Source organism: Oryzias latipes, chromosome 16 (assembly GCF_002234675.1).
Source record: "Oryzias latipes chromosome 16, ASM223467v1".
In the NCBI taxonomy this organism is placed as follows: Eukaryota; Metazoa; Chordata; class Actinopteri; order Beloniformes; family Adrianichthyidae; genus Oryzias; species Oryzias latipes.
Window position 1 is genome coordinate 14,690,212 of NC_019874.2, and position 17,437 is coordinate 14,707,648.

The following is a 17,437-nucleotide window of genomic DNA, read 5'->3' on the forward strand; positions in this document are numbered from 1 at the left end:
CTGGATTTTATTTTTTCGTACTGTGTACTGTTTTTAATCCTGATTTTGTTTTATGTTACAGTTTTTCTCTGTCGCTTTAGTACAATTCTCAGACCAGAATAAAATTCCAAAACTATTTGTTCAATCTTCACATCATGTCACTTGTGCACATCATATAAGCAGTATCTCACTTCTTTGAACAAGTTGCAATTGCTTTGGTACATCCATGCAAATGATTCTGTACAATCCTCTGCTCTTTGCTACATTATCAATTGTTTATGTCATGTTGATCAAAATGTATTAAATAGTTCACTGTGCAATAGTCTTACTCCTCAAAACACCTAGTCAGTAGTTCATCGTATAAGTCATTAACTGCGAAATGGTTGACCAAGTTGTGACAAAATGTGACAAAGATATTTTGCTGCATTGCAAGAGAGGATATTCGCTGTGATGTGGATGAGAATTTGTGGCCTAACATACAGGAACGACAAGACTACTGGACTGCCTGTACTGTTGTACAGAACATTGTCCTATCTTTTTTTCCCTTTGTGTTACTGTTTGCAGTGGGTTTTTCCTATGTTGGTATGACATGGTCTGTCAACAAATTACAATATGAACAATAAAAGTGTAAATGTGAATCTTGTCCAGTCTCTTGCAATCAAACAAAAAAGGTGTAACTTACATTTTACAATAATTGTCATCAAAACTTCAGCCATAGTTTACATCAGAACCTCCCTCTAAAGTACAGTTCTATTAACAACATGACTAAGTCATTTGACTGTCTTGTTCGTAGACAATGACACGAGGACTTGACATTCTGATGGCACTGACATGTTCAATGACATAAAAACTTAGTTTTGAGAGATGAACTAAAGATATTGAGCAAGTTACAGGCTTTTGCAAGAAATCCATAGTGTTTTTGTTAGGTACCAGGAGGGGCCAGGGCGGCCGATATTATTTTTTGATTCACTTCCTGTTTTAGTTTGACACTTCCGGTTCTGGTCACTAGTTACACTCGTTGTCTTTGCCTCATTGATTGTTTTCACCTGTTTCCACTTTAGTCACTGTATATATTCTTTGTCAACCCAGTCATGGTCACAGGATCGTTTCGTTTGTTTGTACTCTCACGAGAATAGTCGATTAAATTCGAGTTATACGTATCCGCTGGCGTCCTGCGTTTGTGTCCACCACCCGACCCTGACAGTTTTGCTGTTTGTACAAACTCTTTTGAGAAATGCACGCACGTATTTGCAAACTTCAATTCTGATCTGAGAATTGTACTAAAGCGACTGAGAAACTGTAATTGAACAGCATTTTGTAATCTGGAATTCAAAAAGTGCTATATAAATAAATATTATTATTATTATTGTGACAAACCACCCACCAATCCATCCATCTGGATGCATCAGTGAACAAGACTGTTTGAAAATGAGTCTTCATGTTATTTCTGGGCCCACTGCCGTTATTTCTGCTTGTGAGTGTTGTTTAGGGGTGGTCCAATCAAAGATTTACGTATAGCAAGCCTCTGAGGCTCCTACACCTTGATGTTTGTCTGACTCCAGAGACACCAGCGCCTTCAAATACATGTATGTGCTTGCTGCTTTGTAATGGTATTTTACCAGCTGCTTTCTTACAGTAATCCAATGTTATTGTCTAGCAGAAACCTTCCTCATTTTGCCTTTATCTGCACCAAGCCACCTGTGCTCTTCTCAGCCAAAAATCTCTTACAGTAATAGTACGATGATCACGCTCAAGTTTTCATGAAATATCTGAGGTTTTCATTGACAATTAAAATATAAAAATTAAAATCAGAACCTTCTGGAGTTTTGAATAGCAAAATTTGTGGCTTTTGTTCTTATTTTTGTGTCAATCACATCAATAGTTTGATGTCCCTCAGGGAAAAATGCAAACGGACGGACGGACGAACACACAGTGAATAAATAACAATACAATAACAGTTCATAAAATAGCAGATTTGTTAAACAGCCTGATGGCTGAAAGGACAAATGAATTCTTAAAGCGCTCTGTCCTGCTGTGCAATGAAAGGAGCCTATTACTCCGTGTGCTCCTCTTTGAAGACATTGTGTTGTGCAACGGATGTCTGGGATTGCCCAGGATGCTTTGCATAAAAGCCCTCATCCTCTTCTGCAGCACAGTTCCCACAGAGTCCACCCTCCTCCCGATCACAGAGAAATGCTGTGTTCAGGTGGTCTTGCAATGACTTGGAAAAATGACTTGGAGAACACACACGAACATCCAAAAAACAACAAATCTTCCAACACCACATGAATGAAGAATAACTTTCTGCACCATAGACAAAGGTCATGTGTTTGTTTTATACCATAGGACACAACAGAATTACAGGCAAAATAAAACATTAAGGATCATCAAAATAATTTATTCCAGTTTGGCGAGCCAGATGAAATAGTTTTGTTAGTTTAATGGGGTTGCATATGGCCGTAGTTTGCCCACCCCTGTTCTAAACTACAGAGTATAATGACTGATTTGTACTGGAAGCATGTTGAACATACCAGCAGCAGAAGATAAAGCAACCTAAGCAGGAGAAGCAACAGCAGGCTCTGGAAAAGGGCTCTCTGGCTTTTCAACAAAGCATGGGAGCTATACTAAGTGAAGGCGATGTAACTCCACCTTAAGAGTTACAAACACTAGAACAGAAGTTATTGCATTTTCTAAACCGTAAAAAGATACAACTAGATGAGCAAGATATTTCCATAATGCAGCTGCTGCACACTAAAAAAAAAGACAGAACAAAATCAACTAATATTGTACAGCTGATAACCTCAAAACTAAAAATCAACATTTTCACACATACAGAAAAACTGAAGGACACAGGAGTCTCTGGAACCAAGAAAAAAGCAACTCCGCCTTTTTAAAGATTGTCTAACAAATGAGATTCAGCCCAACCTTGGTATAAGAGTTTTCAAATTAACGCCTTTTTGACTCGTTCATTGTAAAAAAGTGAAGGTATTCCTTTGGTAAGATATAGATTTAAGGTTCTGTGTCCTTACTGGGTTTCCTCTGTCTTAAATAGACTGTTAGGGTCTCTGTTTGTTCTCGTCTTCTGTAGCCAGGCTACACTTTATTAAAATGACTGCAGCACTCAGCTCACGATGAGTAATGCCTGAGCAGTCTTCCCACCATCTTTGTTGTTTTGTTCATGCCTGTGGTGTGTGTACAGTACATGGTTTTAGAGCAACTGATTGTGTGATGCCGGATTTCTCTGTGTGCTTTTGCTGTAGGTTTAAGTGTCATGCACCTAAAATACACATTAAAAAAAACTGGCCATATATCCACCAGCACTATCGTGTCTGTTTGTCACTCACAATGATCCAGGCCAAATGAGAATTAGGTCAAACCAGTGGCTCCTTCCTAACCACAGTTCAGAGCCACATGGTGAGGCTTTATGAGTATAAGAAAGTTGCTGCAACAACCGAATTTCCTTATCTTATCTTATAGACCAATCTTCAGGCACTTCTGCTAAACGAGTCCAACAGAGGAACTCCAGAGCCAAGAGTAGAGGAGTAAACTCAGATATTTCAAAGTTTATGCTGTTTATTACACCTGTTACATGTTTTTCAATTATAGTATCATCAACCTGACTTTCTTTTCTGTCTTTTTTTTTTTTTTTACAAATCAGTTTGGTTTTTTCGACCTGAAGTTTTCTGAATACAAGAGCTGGAAATCAGTCATTTCTGGATTGTAGTCGACTGGAATGTTGTTGTGGACATTAAAACTTCATTGGAGTTTTTAAAAATTCAGTGAAGCCTTAAAAACTCCAATAAACCAAAGTATTAACAAGAACTTAAATTACAAAAATGCATCTATAAGCCGTCATTAACAGATCTGGCAGCCCCTGACATAGTGCTATTTCACTGCCCCACCCAGAAACCTTTAAATATTCCATCTGAATCTTAAATGCAAAACTATTGTGCCCCTTAAAACAATTAACCAGCTTTTAAAGTTAAAAGGCCTGAAGGCACTTTTGCTATCCAATAAACCACTCACCACGCACAGAGAAAACAGGTGTGAAAGAGAAAGGAAAATTGGAAATCTAGCCTGGCGTCCTTGACAAAATAATAGTTGATATTCAGACGTATTTAAAAGAAACAAACAAATACACCATATTGTATGTTGTTTATAATTTAATTAATGATTTCTTTATGTAGTTGTTTGACTGCTCAATATAAAGGGTGAGCTCAAATATTTTTTAAAACATTTTTTTATTACTCATGCAAGGCAATAGTAAATGGGGGGGGGGGGTCGATTATTATTCTTGGTTGGGTTGGTAAAGGTTTTACAATAATAATACCCGTGTGTTTATTTGGTATGTGGACTTAGGTTTCATTTCATTCATTCTCATCTCTGCAGGCGTTTTGTTTTGAAAGTCCCAACAGGAAGTCCATTGTTAGATCAACTTGATTACAGAGTAAAAGCCTGTCATCCAGTCGGACTTCTGCACTTCAACATCCAGCAAAAGAGACGCTCAGAACTCTGTCATCAGTAAAAAAAAAAATTTTAAAAATTTGTAATATAGCAAAACTACGTTAGTCTGCGTTTTGCTATATCATTTTATAAAGGTGCATCACATTTTCTTCCGAAATCTTAACTTCATGGATTTGAACAAGTCTGCCAGCGCTCCTCCAGTAGAATGGAACGACGAGAAGATGCCGATGGTTCACAACCCGCTTCCTCCACCTTACCAGGACATGCCTCACCAGGGACCCTCACCGTCAGGACACCCACCACCACAGGTAACCGAGCTAAACCTTTAATAGCCTACATTTTATTCAATGCTCTTTTTTTATTCAATTTAATTATTGTTTAGTCTAGATATGTAGACAAACACTTTAAAATATCAGTAATAATAATAATAAAAAATGTAAATGAATTAAATGAAATTACAATTTTACTGTAAGTTATCTGATCAGAGGCTCACTTCACTCCAACCTAGTTGCTGATGCCTGCATTCAACTTTATGTGGACATGATTGAAAGAATCGCAGAATCAGAAACTGCTAGTGTGTGAAACTCACATTTTATAAACCAATTACACTGCTTGTTGTTGTGTAATCCTTGATTCTGTGAGTTTTAAGATTCTGTGTAAAATGATCTTTTATTAACATACTACTTATAACAAATCAATTTTTAATAGTAAGATAAAGTCAACTCAGAAATAGTTGACATTGTTATCCTGTATTTAATGTTGTTAATTGTTTGAACTTTAGTTGCATTTAACTTCTTTACTGTTCACTGCATAAACGTGCCCTCTTGTTTTGTGGTTGGAAATTCCCATAACATGTTAATGTATAGAAATTTAGTACATTTTTAAGACCAGATGCTTCCAGACAGTTTTGGGGGTTGGGGGACGGGGGATTTCCTGTCAGTTAAAAGCACTGATAGGTGTGATAGGTGTTCTGCAAACAAAGTGAGGTATAAAGTGGCTTCTTGCCAGCCTGAAAAAAAACATCATTCCTTAGGTGTGTTAGGTTTCGTTTTATTGTAACCAGTAAAAAAAGTATATACAGTATCTAAGAAACGTAACTTAATGTAGTGGAAAGTTACTGAGGTGCTTGTGTGTGTTTTTTTCATACCTTGCTTTAGTATGGAAGTATTTCTGTAGCATAATTAAAAAAAGTCAATACCAGAAATGCTTTTTCTTTTTCAAAATGAAGCTGCATTTTTTGACTCAAAATTAAAATGAAAAGCAATCCACCAAACCGCTTTTTCTTTTTCTTCTTGAACACCGCTTATTCTGTCACTTAATTTAAATGATAAAGAAAATGTTTTTGACATTTCAGTTTCAAAAAGCATCTATGGTATTTACTTTTATTTTTAATTATGCTACAGAAATGTTTGCATGCTTTAGGAGATACAGAGTTCAACTTTCACATTTTTCCTCTGTGGAAGTTTTCTAGCCATAGAGCTATGCTTCAATAGTTTCCTATCTCAAAGATCAAATCTAACAGCTAAAGAGTGTGTACTGAGGGAACAATACTCAATTTGTTCCTCAATTTTTTAAATGTGTTGAGCTTTTCTCTGGAGGGGTGTATTTGTCAAGCAGTTCGTCTGATCACAGAAAGTCTTCCAGCTGCTGGTGTGAGGTTAAAAAGATGAGGTGTGTGTTGACTTTGTGTGTTTCCCGCAGGCGTTTGGGTATCCAGCACAGTATGCGGGTGCAGGATACCATCAGCAACCGGGTTTCATGAACCAACAGCCCCCAGCTCAGCCTGGCATTGTCACTGTCCAGCCCACTGTTTACGTGACTCAAGCTCCTCTGGGGAACCCAGTGAGCGATTACATGTGCTACTCAATCTTCACCATGCTCTGCTGCTGTCTACCACTTGGAATTGCTGCGCTCATCTACTCCATTAATGTGAGTTTTACTGTACTTTTACTTTTAGTGTGTTTTTCTCCTTCACAAACCCGGCATTCTGTAGAATCCTTTAGCCATGTCAGGCAGATCTTCAAGAGTTAAATATTTTTTTGGGGGGGTTTCACTTCATGCCTCACTGCAAGAAGATAAAAACAGTCATAGCTTAAGGTGCATTTTAGGTTAAAGTTTTTTTTTATGTTGCTCTTGTACCATTTTCAGCAGAAGAGTAAAAATGAAATATATTTTCCCATTATGTCTCTTACTGAGGAAATGTTTGATATGAAAAAACGACTCAATTTAGAAGGAAAATTAATGATTGGAAGTTTTGTGTTTTGTTTTGCTTTTTTATGGCACTTATCTGATAGATAAGTAACAGGAAACCGTTGATGTTCAAACTGTTCTTGTGTGTGAATTCCCGGCGTAGGGATGCAACTTACTGGAAGGAGTCATCAAAAGTACAAAAAAAGGAAGTGAACCCCAACAAGAAGAAGTTGGTGTCTGGCTTTCAAACATTTGTGTCAGATTTGAAAGAGCAAAAGATACCTTCAGAAAAATCTGTAACTATTGTGCATTTATATGAATTTACAAATTGATATAAATCAAGTTTACTCAAAGTTTTGCATTTGTATGATTGTAGTCAGGTGTTTGCTCAACCATTTCTACCAAGATAGAAACTAGCTCTACCGAATCACCAGAGTCTCATCCAGAGAACGGTTTCAAAGCAGACTAAGGTTTCAAGATGTGTTGTTCAAACACTTTTGAAGAAGAACAAAGAAACAGGCAAAAATACTAATGGGCACTTTCCATTGTTTACGTGGGATGGTTACAAGTCTGGGTAAATGTGGGGAGTTTGGTCAGAAAGGGCATCTGCTCCAAAACTAAAGGCAAATCTTATGTGCAAATTGCAGAGTGATTTCCTGAAGGGACCAGTCAAAAGAAAAACAATAACTTCCATGCTGTAGTTAGTTAAAAAAAGAAGACTTTAAATCCTTCAAGTTTCAATTTGTGAACTAAAAATTTGTAAAAGTATGAACTACTCATCTAAATCTCAGTGAATGGTATTGTGATTGGAGCTACTTGGGCAACAGGTTTCAAAAATAGACTGTTTTTCCAGTCTGTGGTTTTAATTGAAACTTTTTTTTAACAATTGTAAATGAGAGCAACTCAACCAGGAAGTGGCAGCCCTTGCAGAGAAAGATGAGCAGGTGCTGAGGTACATGATCACTTCAGGCCCCCAGGGTCACCCGAAGATAAGCTCAAGAACATGGTTTAAAGAACTTCATGGAAACAAGTTTCTGCAGCCAAACACCTATCCAAGCCATACCTCACAGTGATCCACCAGACCTTTACCTACGCTCTCTGAAGTGACACACTCTCACTTTGTCAGACTGTAAAAACATACCCCCCAATGAAGGGTAAAAAGAATGTTACTGACACATTCAATATCTTGTGGTTTGACCTCCTTTCTGTCTATCGCACAGGAAGACTATAACACCTTGAGCAGTTTCTGTGAAGAAATGTATCTACAGACTCGTGGTCTTTGAAATGAACTATTCACAAAATTTACAGGAATAAATTTGATAGATTTCAATTAACTACATTGGTTTACAATTAGAATGTATTCCTCATTGTATGTTTTTTGATTTGTGTGTAGTGTAATGGTAGTAAAAAATATGTAAAGTTCAATTATTTATTTACTCACTTATAAGATAGAAGAGTGTACTTGGTATCCTATCGAAGAGTGAAAGCCCCTACAGTCATTTATTTAAAACTTTACTTTGTTACTGTAACTATTGAGCTACATTTGGTGGGACATCGACCATTACAAAAACTTTAATAGTGCATTTCTCTTCAACTACTGTTTTAAGGTTCTTCTTTCTTTTTCTAAAATGCACAATAACAAATATGTGTACACATTCATTGGTGATGGTGTTTTTATACTGTTTTTTTTATCTAAAATGCCATCCTTACTGAAAATTTGTGTTTTTCTTACATTTAGGCCCGTGAAGCAAACATTTCTGGGAACCGAGTGAGGGCAGAGAGTAACAGCAGAACAGCCAAGACACTGAACCATGTGGCTCTGGGAATTGGGCTTTTAAGCCTTGTCTTGACAATTGCCTATATTGCAGTCATCATTACTCAAGTGTCCTATTACCATCATTAAATGACATTGCTTACACCATGAAGAGGCTTTTCACCTTTGATTTTCTTCTAACTCCACTGCAGCTCTGTTTTTTATTCTAACTGATATTGAAAAAGCTTCGAAAGCACGAGAACTAAGAAGCCATTGTGGCAGAAACAGCATGTTTCCTAATATCTTTCTTTGGTTACCTGTTAAGATGTACTTTATTGCATTGTTGCCATGGGTGTCGGTTATGCATTTTTCAGCTTTGTTTCTTTTAATACCTGTCATTAAAACTTTTTTTTAAGTATTCTGATTTCACTGCTTGCTGTTTATCTTTTCTATTTACTTTTACTGGTATGCAAATAAATTAAGGAGAATAGATTTTAGGTCTGTTTGTTTTATTCACCAAATCCATTTTTATACCTAATTTCTATCTGCTATTAGTGGTTTCTGTTCTCAGTGTCAACTTTGCCCAAGCAGAAAGTGCTGACAATGATGGCTGAATAACTTGTTTTTCTATTCATTGCCAACCCATATTTGTTGACTTTACCAACTGGCAAACAGATGGGTGGAGGTCAGGCAACTTCATCATTTTAGTTATCAGTTCCAGTTTTTAAAGCAGCTGCAGCAGGCTGTGAAAGAACGTTGTTGGTTAGCCCTTGTGCTATCCTAGGCACTTTAACATTGGGAATTGGGTCATCTAGACCCCACTAGTTAGTGCGCTGAACCTTCTTTCTTTAATTAATTTTGATCTTCACTGGTGTCCATGGATTACATGAAATCTTTCCACCTTTATCCACCTTTGTCGTGGTAGGGAGAACCCATCAATGTAAGGGTGGGGTCATCTAAGATAGCACAAGGGTTAAATGAGGACAAATCATATTTTTATTTATGTTGCCCCCAAGTGGAAAAAAATATTTGTATCTATTCAAACAGACCTTAAGATTTTATGCTATTAAAAATCCATAATCTAATAGAATGGATTTTAAACATGAAATTTGCTGAATTGAACCTGCTACTTTTACTAGAAGGAAAAAAATGAATTAATAAATATTATTAATGTCCACCTTTCATGTAAAAAACAGCTCAAGGTGCTGTACATAAACACAAACAAGAATGCAGAAAACACCAATCCCTATTCGTGCAATGAAAGAATTAAATAAACCGTGAACAGTGAACAGAGCTTACCAGGTTTGTGCTCACTAGCTATAGTGAGGGCACAGGCTCTCCCGAAGACAACCAAGTCCAGCAGGGAGTTAGCACCCAGCCTGTTGGCCCCATGGACGCTCGCACAAGCTGCCTCACCGCAGGCGTAAAGTCCAGGCACCACTTTGTCCTTACCATCTGTGTAATCGATTACCTGTCAGGTAAAAACTCTTGTTTGGAAATGCGTCTTTTGCTGAGAACTTGTGCCTGACCAAGACAAACGGCGTACCTGTCCTTTGTAGTTTGTGGGGATTCCTCCCATGTTGTAGTGGACTGTGGGCAGGACGGGGATGGGTTCTTTGGTGACGTCAACTCCAGCAAAGATCATTGCCGTCTCCGAGATCCCGGGCAGCCTTGCGGCCAGCTGCTGAGGAGGCAGATGATGAAGCTGCAAGTACACGTGGTCCTTCTCTGGACCGACACCCCTGAAAAAAGAAAAAGAAAAAATATATATAAATATCACAAGTCAAGTCAATTCATCTTTCAAATGCATGTGAGACACCATCTTCATCCCTACCTGCCCTCCCTGATCTCTATGGTAATGGAGCGGGACACCACGTTTTTCCAACCTGCCTGATGTTTTCTGAATACGAGAGCTCTGGTGATCTTGAAATCAGTAATTTCTCTATTGTATTCAACTAGAATGGAGATTAAAAATTAATTGGAGTTTTTAAAAATTCAGTGAAGCCTTAAAACTCCAATAAACCAAAGTATTAACAAGAACTTAAATTACAAAAATTCATCTCTAAGCCGTCATTGACAGATCTACCGGCCCCTGAGACATAGTGCTATTTGATTGACCCAGAAACCTTTAAATATTCCATCTTAATCTTAAGTAAAATTCTTTTGCCAGTTAAAACAATTATCCAGCTTTTAAAGTTAAAAGGCCTGAAGGCACTTTTGCTATCCAAAAAAACCACACCACTGTTGCGATAGTATGCAGTAACGTATGTTGACCACTGAGTGCCAGATAGTGGCATGGTGAATGTAGCACAACGTTGCTAATTAAAGAAGTGACTGGAAGCTAACTAGGCCTCTTCATCATTTCAAACACGAACATTACAACCAGTCCCACAGAGAAAACAGGTGTGAAAGAGAAAGTAAAACTTGAAATCAAACCTGGCGTCCTTGACAAAATAATAGTTGATATTCAGACGTATTTAAAAGAAACAAACAAATAAACCATATTGTATGTCGTTTATAATTTAATTAATTTCTTTATGTATTTGTTTGCCTGCTCAATATAAAGGGTGAGCTCACTTTGAGTAAATATTTTTTTAAAACATTGTTTTATTACTCGTGCAAGGCAATAGTAAATAGGGGGGGGGGGGTAATTGATTATTTCTTGGTTGGGTTGGTAAAGGTTTTACAATAATAATACCCGTGTGTCTGATTTGGTATGTGAAGTTAGGTTTCATTTCGTTCATTCTCATCTCTGGAGGCGTTTTGTTTTGAAAGTCCCAACAGGAAGTCCATTGTTAGATCAACTTGATTACAGAGTAAAAGCCTGTCATCCAGTCGGACTTCTGCACTTCAACATCCAGCAAAAGAGACGCTCAGAACTCTGTCATCAGTAAAAAAAAAAAAAAAAAAATTTGTAATATAGCAAAACTACGTTAGTCTGCGTTTTGCTATATCATTTTATAAAGGTGCATCACATTTTCTTCCGAAATCTTAACTTCATGGATTTGAACAAGTCTGCCAGCGCTCCTCCAGTAGAATGGAACGACGAGAAGATGCCGATGGTTCACAACCTGCTTCCTCCACCTTACCAGGACATGCCTCACCAGGGACCCTCACCGTCAGGACACCCACCACCACAGGTAACTGAGCTAAACCTTTAATAGCCTACATTTTATTCAATGCCTTTTTTTTTTATTCAATTTAATTATTGTTTAATCTGGATATGTAGACAAACACTTTAAAATATCAGTGATAATAATAATAATCATAATAATAAGGAAAAACTTAAATGAATTAAATGAAATTACAATTTTACTGTAAGTTACCTGATCAGAGGCTCACTTCACTCCAACCTAGTTGCTGATGCCTGCATTCAACTTTATGTGGACATGATTGAAAGAATAGCAGAATCAGAAACTGGCAGTGTGTGAAACTCACATTTTAAAAACAAATTACAATGCTTGTTGTATAATCCTTGATTCTGTGAGTTTTAAGCTTCTGTGTAAAATGATCTTTTATTAACACATTACTAATAACAAATCAATTTTTAAAAGTAAGATAAAGTCAACTCAGAAATAGTTGACATTGTTATCCTGTATCTAATATTGTAAATTGTTTGAACTTTAGTTGCATTTAACTTCTTTACTGTTCACTGCATAAACGTGCCCTCTTGTTTTGTGGTTGGAAATTCCCATAACATGTAAATGTATAGAAATTTAGTACATTTTTAAGACCAGATGCTTCCAGACAGTTTTGGGGGTTGGGGGACGGGGGATACAGAGTTTAACTTTTACATTTTATCTCTGTGGAAATTTTCTAGCCATAGAGATATGCTTCAATATTTCCCTATCTCAAAGATCAAATTTAATAGCTAAAGACTGTGTACTGAGGGGACTAATACTTAAAACATCAATATTATATCTAAAAAATGTAACTTAATGTAGTGGAAAGTTACTGAAGTGGTTGTGTGTGGGTTTTTTTTCATACCTTGCTTTAGTATGGAAGTATTATAGCATAATTAAAAAAAAGTCAATACCAGAAATGCTTTTTCTTTTTCAAAATGAAGCTGCATTTGTTGACTCAAAATTAAAAAGAAAAAGCAATCCACCAAACTGCTTTTTCTTTTTCTTCTTGAACACCGCTTATTCTGTCACTTAATTTAAATGATAAAGAAAATGTTTTTGACATTTCAGTTTCAAAAAGCATCTATGGTATTTACTTTTATTTTTAATTATGCTACAGAAATGTTTGCATGCTTTAGGAGATACAGAGTTCAACTTTCACATTTTTCCTCTGTGGAAGTTTTCTAGCCATAGAGCTATGCTTCAATAGTTTCCTATCTCAAAGATCAAATCTAAAAGCTAAAGACTGTGTACTGAGGGAACAATACTTAATTTGTTCCTCAATTTTTTAAATGTGTTGAGCTTTTCTCTGGAGGGGTGTATTTGTCAAGCAGTTCGTCTGATCACAGAAAGTCTTCCAGCTGCTGGTGTGAGGTTAAAAAGATGAGGTGTGTGTTGACTTTGTGTGTTTCCCGCAGGCGTTTGGGTATCCAGCACAGTATGCGGGTGCAGGATACCATCAGCAACCGGGTTTCATGAACCAACAGCCCCCAGCTCAGCCTGGCATTGTCACTGTCCAGCCCACTGTTTACGTGACTCAAGCTCCTCTGGGGAACCCAGTGAGCGATTACATGTGCTACTCAATCTTCACCATGCTCTGCTGCTGTCTACCACTTGGAATTGCTGCGCTCATCTACTCCATTAATGTAAGTTTTACTGTACTTTTACTTTTACTGTGTTTTTCTCTTTCACAAACCCGGCATTCTGTAGAATCCTTTAGCCATGTCACGCAGATTTTCAAGAGTTGAAGATTTTTTTGGGGGGGTTTCACTTCATGCCTCACTGCAAGAAGATAAAAACAGTCATAGCTTAAGGTGCATTTTAGGTTAAAGTTTTTTTTTTTTATGTTGCTCTTGTTCCATTTTCAGCAGAAGTTTCAAATGAAATATATTTTCCCATTATGTCTCTTACTGAGGAAATGTTTGATATGAAAAAACGACTCAATTTAGAAGGAAAATTAATGATTGGAAGTTTTGTGTTTTGTTTTGCTTTTTTATGGCACTTATCTGATTGATAAGTAACAGGAAACCGTTGATGTTCAAACTGTTCTTGTGTGTGAATTCCCGGCGTAGGGATGCAACTTACTGGAAGGAGTGCGTCAAAAGTACAAAAAAAGGAAGTGAACCCCAACAAGAAGAAGTTGGTGTCTGGCTTTCAAACATTTGTGTCAGATTTGAAAGAGCAAAAGATATCTTCAGAAAAATCTGTAACTATTGTGCATTTATATGAATTTACAAATTGATATAAATCAAGTTTACTCAAAGTTTTGCATTTGTATGATTGTAGTCAGGTGTTTGCTCAACCATTTCTACCAAGACAGAAACTAGCTCTACCGAATCACCAGAGTCTCATCCAGAGAACGGTTTCAAAGCAGACTAAGGTTTCAAGGTATGTTGTTCAAACACTTTTGAAGAAGAACAAAGAAACAGGCAAAAATGCAATTCATTTAGGAGGAAAATTAATGATCAATAAGTTGTGTGTTGTTTTGCTTTTATAAGGGCACTTAGCAGATAAAGAACTGACATGACACCATTGTTTATACCAGGGGAGGGGCGACCAAACTTTTTCACTCAAAGGGTCAAAATCTAAATGTGATCCCAGTCCGTGGGCCAAATACAATCATTTTTGGCATGTCATGAAATAAAGGCAGAGAACAAAGAATATAGTTTAGTTTATTTATTTGTATTTTGTATTTTTCAAGGTAACGCACATTAGTGAGACTAAATAGTTAGTAACATTTTTCTTTGAATCTTTCTCGATCGCACACTCTCGGCAATTAACGCCGAACTTTCGTAGCTAACCAATGTGGCCCCATCCTGTGCTGCAGAGGGCATCATGAGGGTGGTTGCTGTGACAGAAGTTTAGATTGGAACTCCCTAGAATTTGTCCTTTGCGCCTCACCTTTGTGTTTGGATAAAACTGCGTGTTTAGTCTAGTTTAGTGGCGGCGTATATTGTACTCTTTAAGTACAGCCACGGACTGCTAACAAAAAAGACAAACAGCCTGAGAAGAGATTTCTGGAGAAAAATAATCCTCCTCCCATATTTGTTTAAAATGCCTCTTATCCGTTTGCTACTGCCGTTGTCGCTCCATGAATGAATGGGAAAGGTTAAGGGATTTTAACTGAACACTCCGCGGCCTCTACAGGTATGACTTGGTGGGCCAAAAGACACCCTACTTTGGGCACCCATGGTTTATACCATATCAAAGCCATTCTTTAGAGTAACTTATTAACCTATTATTGCTGATTCTGTTTCCGGACTTGAACCGGGGCCTTCTTGCCCCCATTTAAACCATTTCCACTTTTGCATTTGTTTTGAGTTACTAGGAGATTAGGGCATTACAATAGGGGTTTACCAAATTGATTTTTACCACAATACTTAAACTATCTGAAGGACTTTTATTTGGGTTTTCATTACCTGTATGCCTTGTTGCAAATCTAATCTGAGCTTGGAAGCAATGCAGGGTAGCACCTGGTTAGTCCTTTATTGGAAGACTAGCTGGGGCATTCAATTTACCACAGCCAGGTGGGGGCACTTTCCATTGTTTACGTGGGATGGTTACAAGTCTGGGTAAATGTGGGGAGTTTGGTCAGAAAGGGCATCTGCTGCAAAACTAAAGGCAAATCTTATGTGCAAATTGCAGAGTGATTTCCTGAAGGGACCAGTCAAAAGAAAAACAATAACTTCCATGCTGTAGTTAGTTAAAAAAAGAAGACTTTAAATCCTTCAAGTTTCAATTTGTGAACTAAACATTTGTAAAAGTATGAACTACTCATCTAAATCTCAGTGAATGGTATTGTGATTGGAGCTTACTTGGGCAACAGGTTTCAAAAATAGACTGTTTTTCCAGTCTGTGGTTTTAATTGAAACTTTTTTTTAACAATTGTAAATGAGAGCAACTCAACCAGGAAGTGGCAGCCCTTGCAGAGAAAGATGAGCAGGTGCTGAGGTACATGATCACTTCAGGCCCCCAGGGTCACCCGAAGATAAGCTCAAGAACATGGTTTAAAGAACTTCATGGAAACAAGTTTCTGCAGCCAAACACCTATCCAAGCCATACCTCACAGTGATCCACCAGACCTTTACCTACGCTCTCTGAAGTGACACACTCTCACTTTGTCAGACTGTAAAAACATACCCCCCAATGAAGGGTAAAAAGAATGTTACTGACACATTCAATATCTTGTGGTTTGACCTCCTTTCTGTCTATCGCACAGGAAGACTATAACACCTTGAGCAGTTTCTGTGAAGAAATGTATCTACAGACTCGTGGTCTTTGAAATGAACTATTCACAAAATTTACAGGAATAAATTTGATAGATTTCAATTAACTACATTGGTTTACAACTAGCATGAATTCCTTATTTTATATGTTTTCTGATTTGTGTGTAGTGTAATGGTAGTAAAAAAAAATGTAAAGTTCAATTATTCATTTACTTGAAATAATTTCTTGAAAAGATCAATGTTATCTGCACTTCCTATCACTTTACTTGTTGTTGTTGGGGGTAAAAGATAGACACTGAGATATAAGTTAGAAAAGTGTACTTGGTATCCTATCGAAGAGTGAAAGCCCCTTCAGTCATTTATTTAAAACTTTACTTCTTTACTGTAACTATTGAGCTACATTTGGTGGGACATCGACCATTACAAAAACTTTAATAGTGCATTTCTCTTCAACTATTGTTTTAAGGTTCTTCTTTCTTTTTCTAAAATGCACAATTACAAATATGTGTACAAATTCATTGGTGATGGTGTTTTTATACTGTTTTTTCTTTAATATAAAATGCCATTCTTACTGAAAATTTGGGTTTTTCTTACATTTAGGCCCGTGAAGCGAACATTTCTGGGAACCGAGTGAGGGCAGAGAGTAACAGCAGAACAGCCAAGACACTGAACCACGTGGCTCTGGGAATTGGGCTTGTCTTGATAATTGCCTATATTGCAGTCATCAATTCCTGAGGGTCCTATTACCATCATTAAATGACATTGCTTACACCATGAAGAGGCTTTTCACCTTTTGATTTTCACCTTTGATTTTCTTCTAATTCCACTGCAGCACTGTTGTTTATTCTAACTGATATTGAAAAAGCTTCGAAAGCATGAGAACTAGGAGCCACTGTGGCAGAAACAGCATGTTTCCTAATATCTTTCTTTGGTTACCTGTAAAGATGTACTTTATTGCATTGTTGCCATGGGTGTCGGTTATGCATTTTTCAGCTTTGTTTCTTTTAATACCTGTCATTAAAATTCTTTTTTAATTATTCTGATTTCACTGCTTGCTGTTTATCTGTCATGGTGGCCTGTCAGGCTCTTCCCCCTCCAGCTCTGCTGCTCATTCATCTCAGCTTTGACTACTCAACTCATGAAGACACCTGCTTCTTAAGGAGACCCAGCTTCATCATTCTTCGCCAGTTCGTTATTTACTTTTACTGGTTTGAAAAAAATTAAAGAGAATAGATTCATCTTTCGTTTAGTTATCAGTTCCAGTTTTTAAAGCAGCTGCAGCAGGCTGTGAAAGAACAGTGTTGGTTCTGTTAATGGAAAAGGTTAGATGAGGACACATCATATTTTACTTATGCTGCCCCCAAGTGGAAAAAAATATTTGTATTCAAACAGACCTTAAGATTTTATGCTATTAAATATCCATAATGTAACAATGGATTTTAAACATGAAATTTGTTGAATTGAACCTGTTACTTTTACTAGAAGGAAAAAATGAGTTAATAAATATTATTAATGTAGCACTTTTCATGTAAAAAAACCGCTCAAGGTGCTGTACATGAAAACAAACAAGAATGCAGAAAACACCAATCCCTATTCATGCAATAAAAGAATTAAATAAACCCCGCACAAGAAAATACACAAAAACAAACAGAAGTAAAAGAGAAATGACTAAAGAAGAGAGAACCCAGAAGGCGCCGTCTGGC

The 17,437-nt window shown here is 37.1% G+C and overlaps 3 protein-coding genes across 3 annotated transcripts; 2 read left to right on the forward strand and 1 right to left on the reverse strand.

Annotated features, from left to right (window-relative positions):
• The first annotated feature begins 4,412 nt into the window (after positions 1 to 4,412).
• LOC105355902 (cysteine-rich and transmembrane domain-containing protein 1) lies at positions 4,413 to 8,804 on the forward strand. The gene is made up of 3 exons (XM_011485090.3): positions 4,413 to 4,751; positions 6,145 to 6,372; positions 8,372 to 8,804. The coding sequence occupies exons 1-3, from the start codon at positions 4,611 to 4,613 to the stop codon at positions 8,534 to 8,536; spliced, it is 534 nt and encodes a 177-aa protein (XP_011483392.1). The 5' UTR covers positions 4,413 to 4,610; the 3' UTR covers positions 8,537 to 8,804.
• Positions 8,805 to 9,617: 813 nt separating this feature from the next.
• On the reverse strand, positions 9,618 to 10,683 carry LOC111948936 (succinate dehydrogenase [ubiquinone] flavoprotein subunit, mitochondrial-like). Its single transcript, XM_023964121.1, has 4 exons — positions 10,626 to 10,683; positions 10,221 to 10,341; positions 9,933 to 10,128; positions 9,618 to 9,857 (listed from the first exon to the last, which is right to left on the reverse strand). The coding sequence occupies exons 1-4, from the start codon at positions 10,681 to 10,683 to the stop codon at positions 9,633 to 9,635; spliced, it is 600 nt and encodes a 199-aa protein (XP_023819889.1). The 3' UTR covers positions 9,618 to 9,632.
• A 436-nt stretch (positions 10,684 to 11,119) lies between these two features.
• On the forward strand, positions 11,120 to 16,772 carry LOC105355903 (proline-rich transmembrane protein 1-like). The gene is made up of 3 exons (XM_011485091.3): positions 11,120 to 11,526; positions 12,927 to 13,154; positions 16,335 to 16,772. Exons 1-3 carry the CDS (start codon positions 11,386 to 11,388, stop codon positions 16,467 to 16,469), a joined length of 504 nt encoding a protein of 167 aa, XP_011483393.1. The 5' UTR covers positions 11,120 to 11,385; the 3' UTR covers positions 16,470 to 16,772.
• Positions 16,773 to 17,437: the final 665 nt, after the last annotated feature.

Coding starts and splice junctions, on each gene's coding strand:
- LOC105355902 (XM_011485090.3), top strand. CDS start 4,611: ATGGATTTGAACAAGTCTGCCAGCGCTCCTCCAGTAGAATGGAACGAC. Junction 4,752..6,144: donor CAGGACACCCACCACCACAG/GTAACCGAGCTA, acceptor TGTTTCCCGCAG/GCGTTTGGGTATCCAGCACA. Junction 6,373..8,371: donor CGCTCATCTACTCCATTAAT/GTGAGTTTTACT, acceptor TCTTACATTTAG/GCCCGTGAAGCAAACATTTC.
- LOC105355903 (XM_011485091.3), top strand. CDS start 11,386: ATGGATTTGAACAAGTCTGCCAGCGCTCCTCCAGTAGAATGGAACGAC. Junction 11,527..12,926: donor CAGGACACCCACCACCACAG/GTAACTGAGCTA, acceptor TGTTTCCCGCAG/GCGTTTGGGTATCCAGCACA. Junction 13,155..16,334: donor CGCTCATCTACTCCATTAAT/GTAAGTTTTACT, acceptor TCTTACATTTAG/GCCCGTGAAGCGAACATTTC.
- LOC111948936 (XM_023964121.1), bottom strand. CDS start 10,683: ATGCCACTATCTGGCACTCAGTGGTCAACATACGTTACTGCATACTAT. Junction 10,342..10,625: donor TGCATACTATCGCAACAGTG/GTGTGGTTTTTT, acceptor TCTCCATTCTAG/TTGAATACAATAGAGAAATT. Junction 10,129..10,220: donor ATAGAGATCAGGGAGGGCAG/GTAGGGATGAAG, acceptor TTCTTTTTTCAG/GGGTGTCGGTCCAGAGAAGG.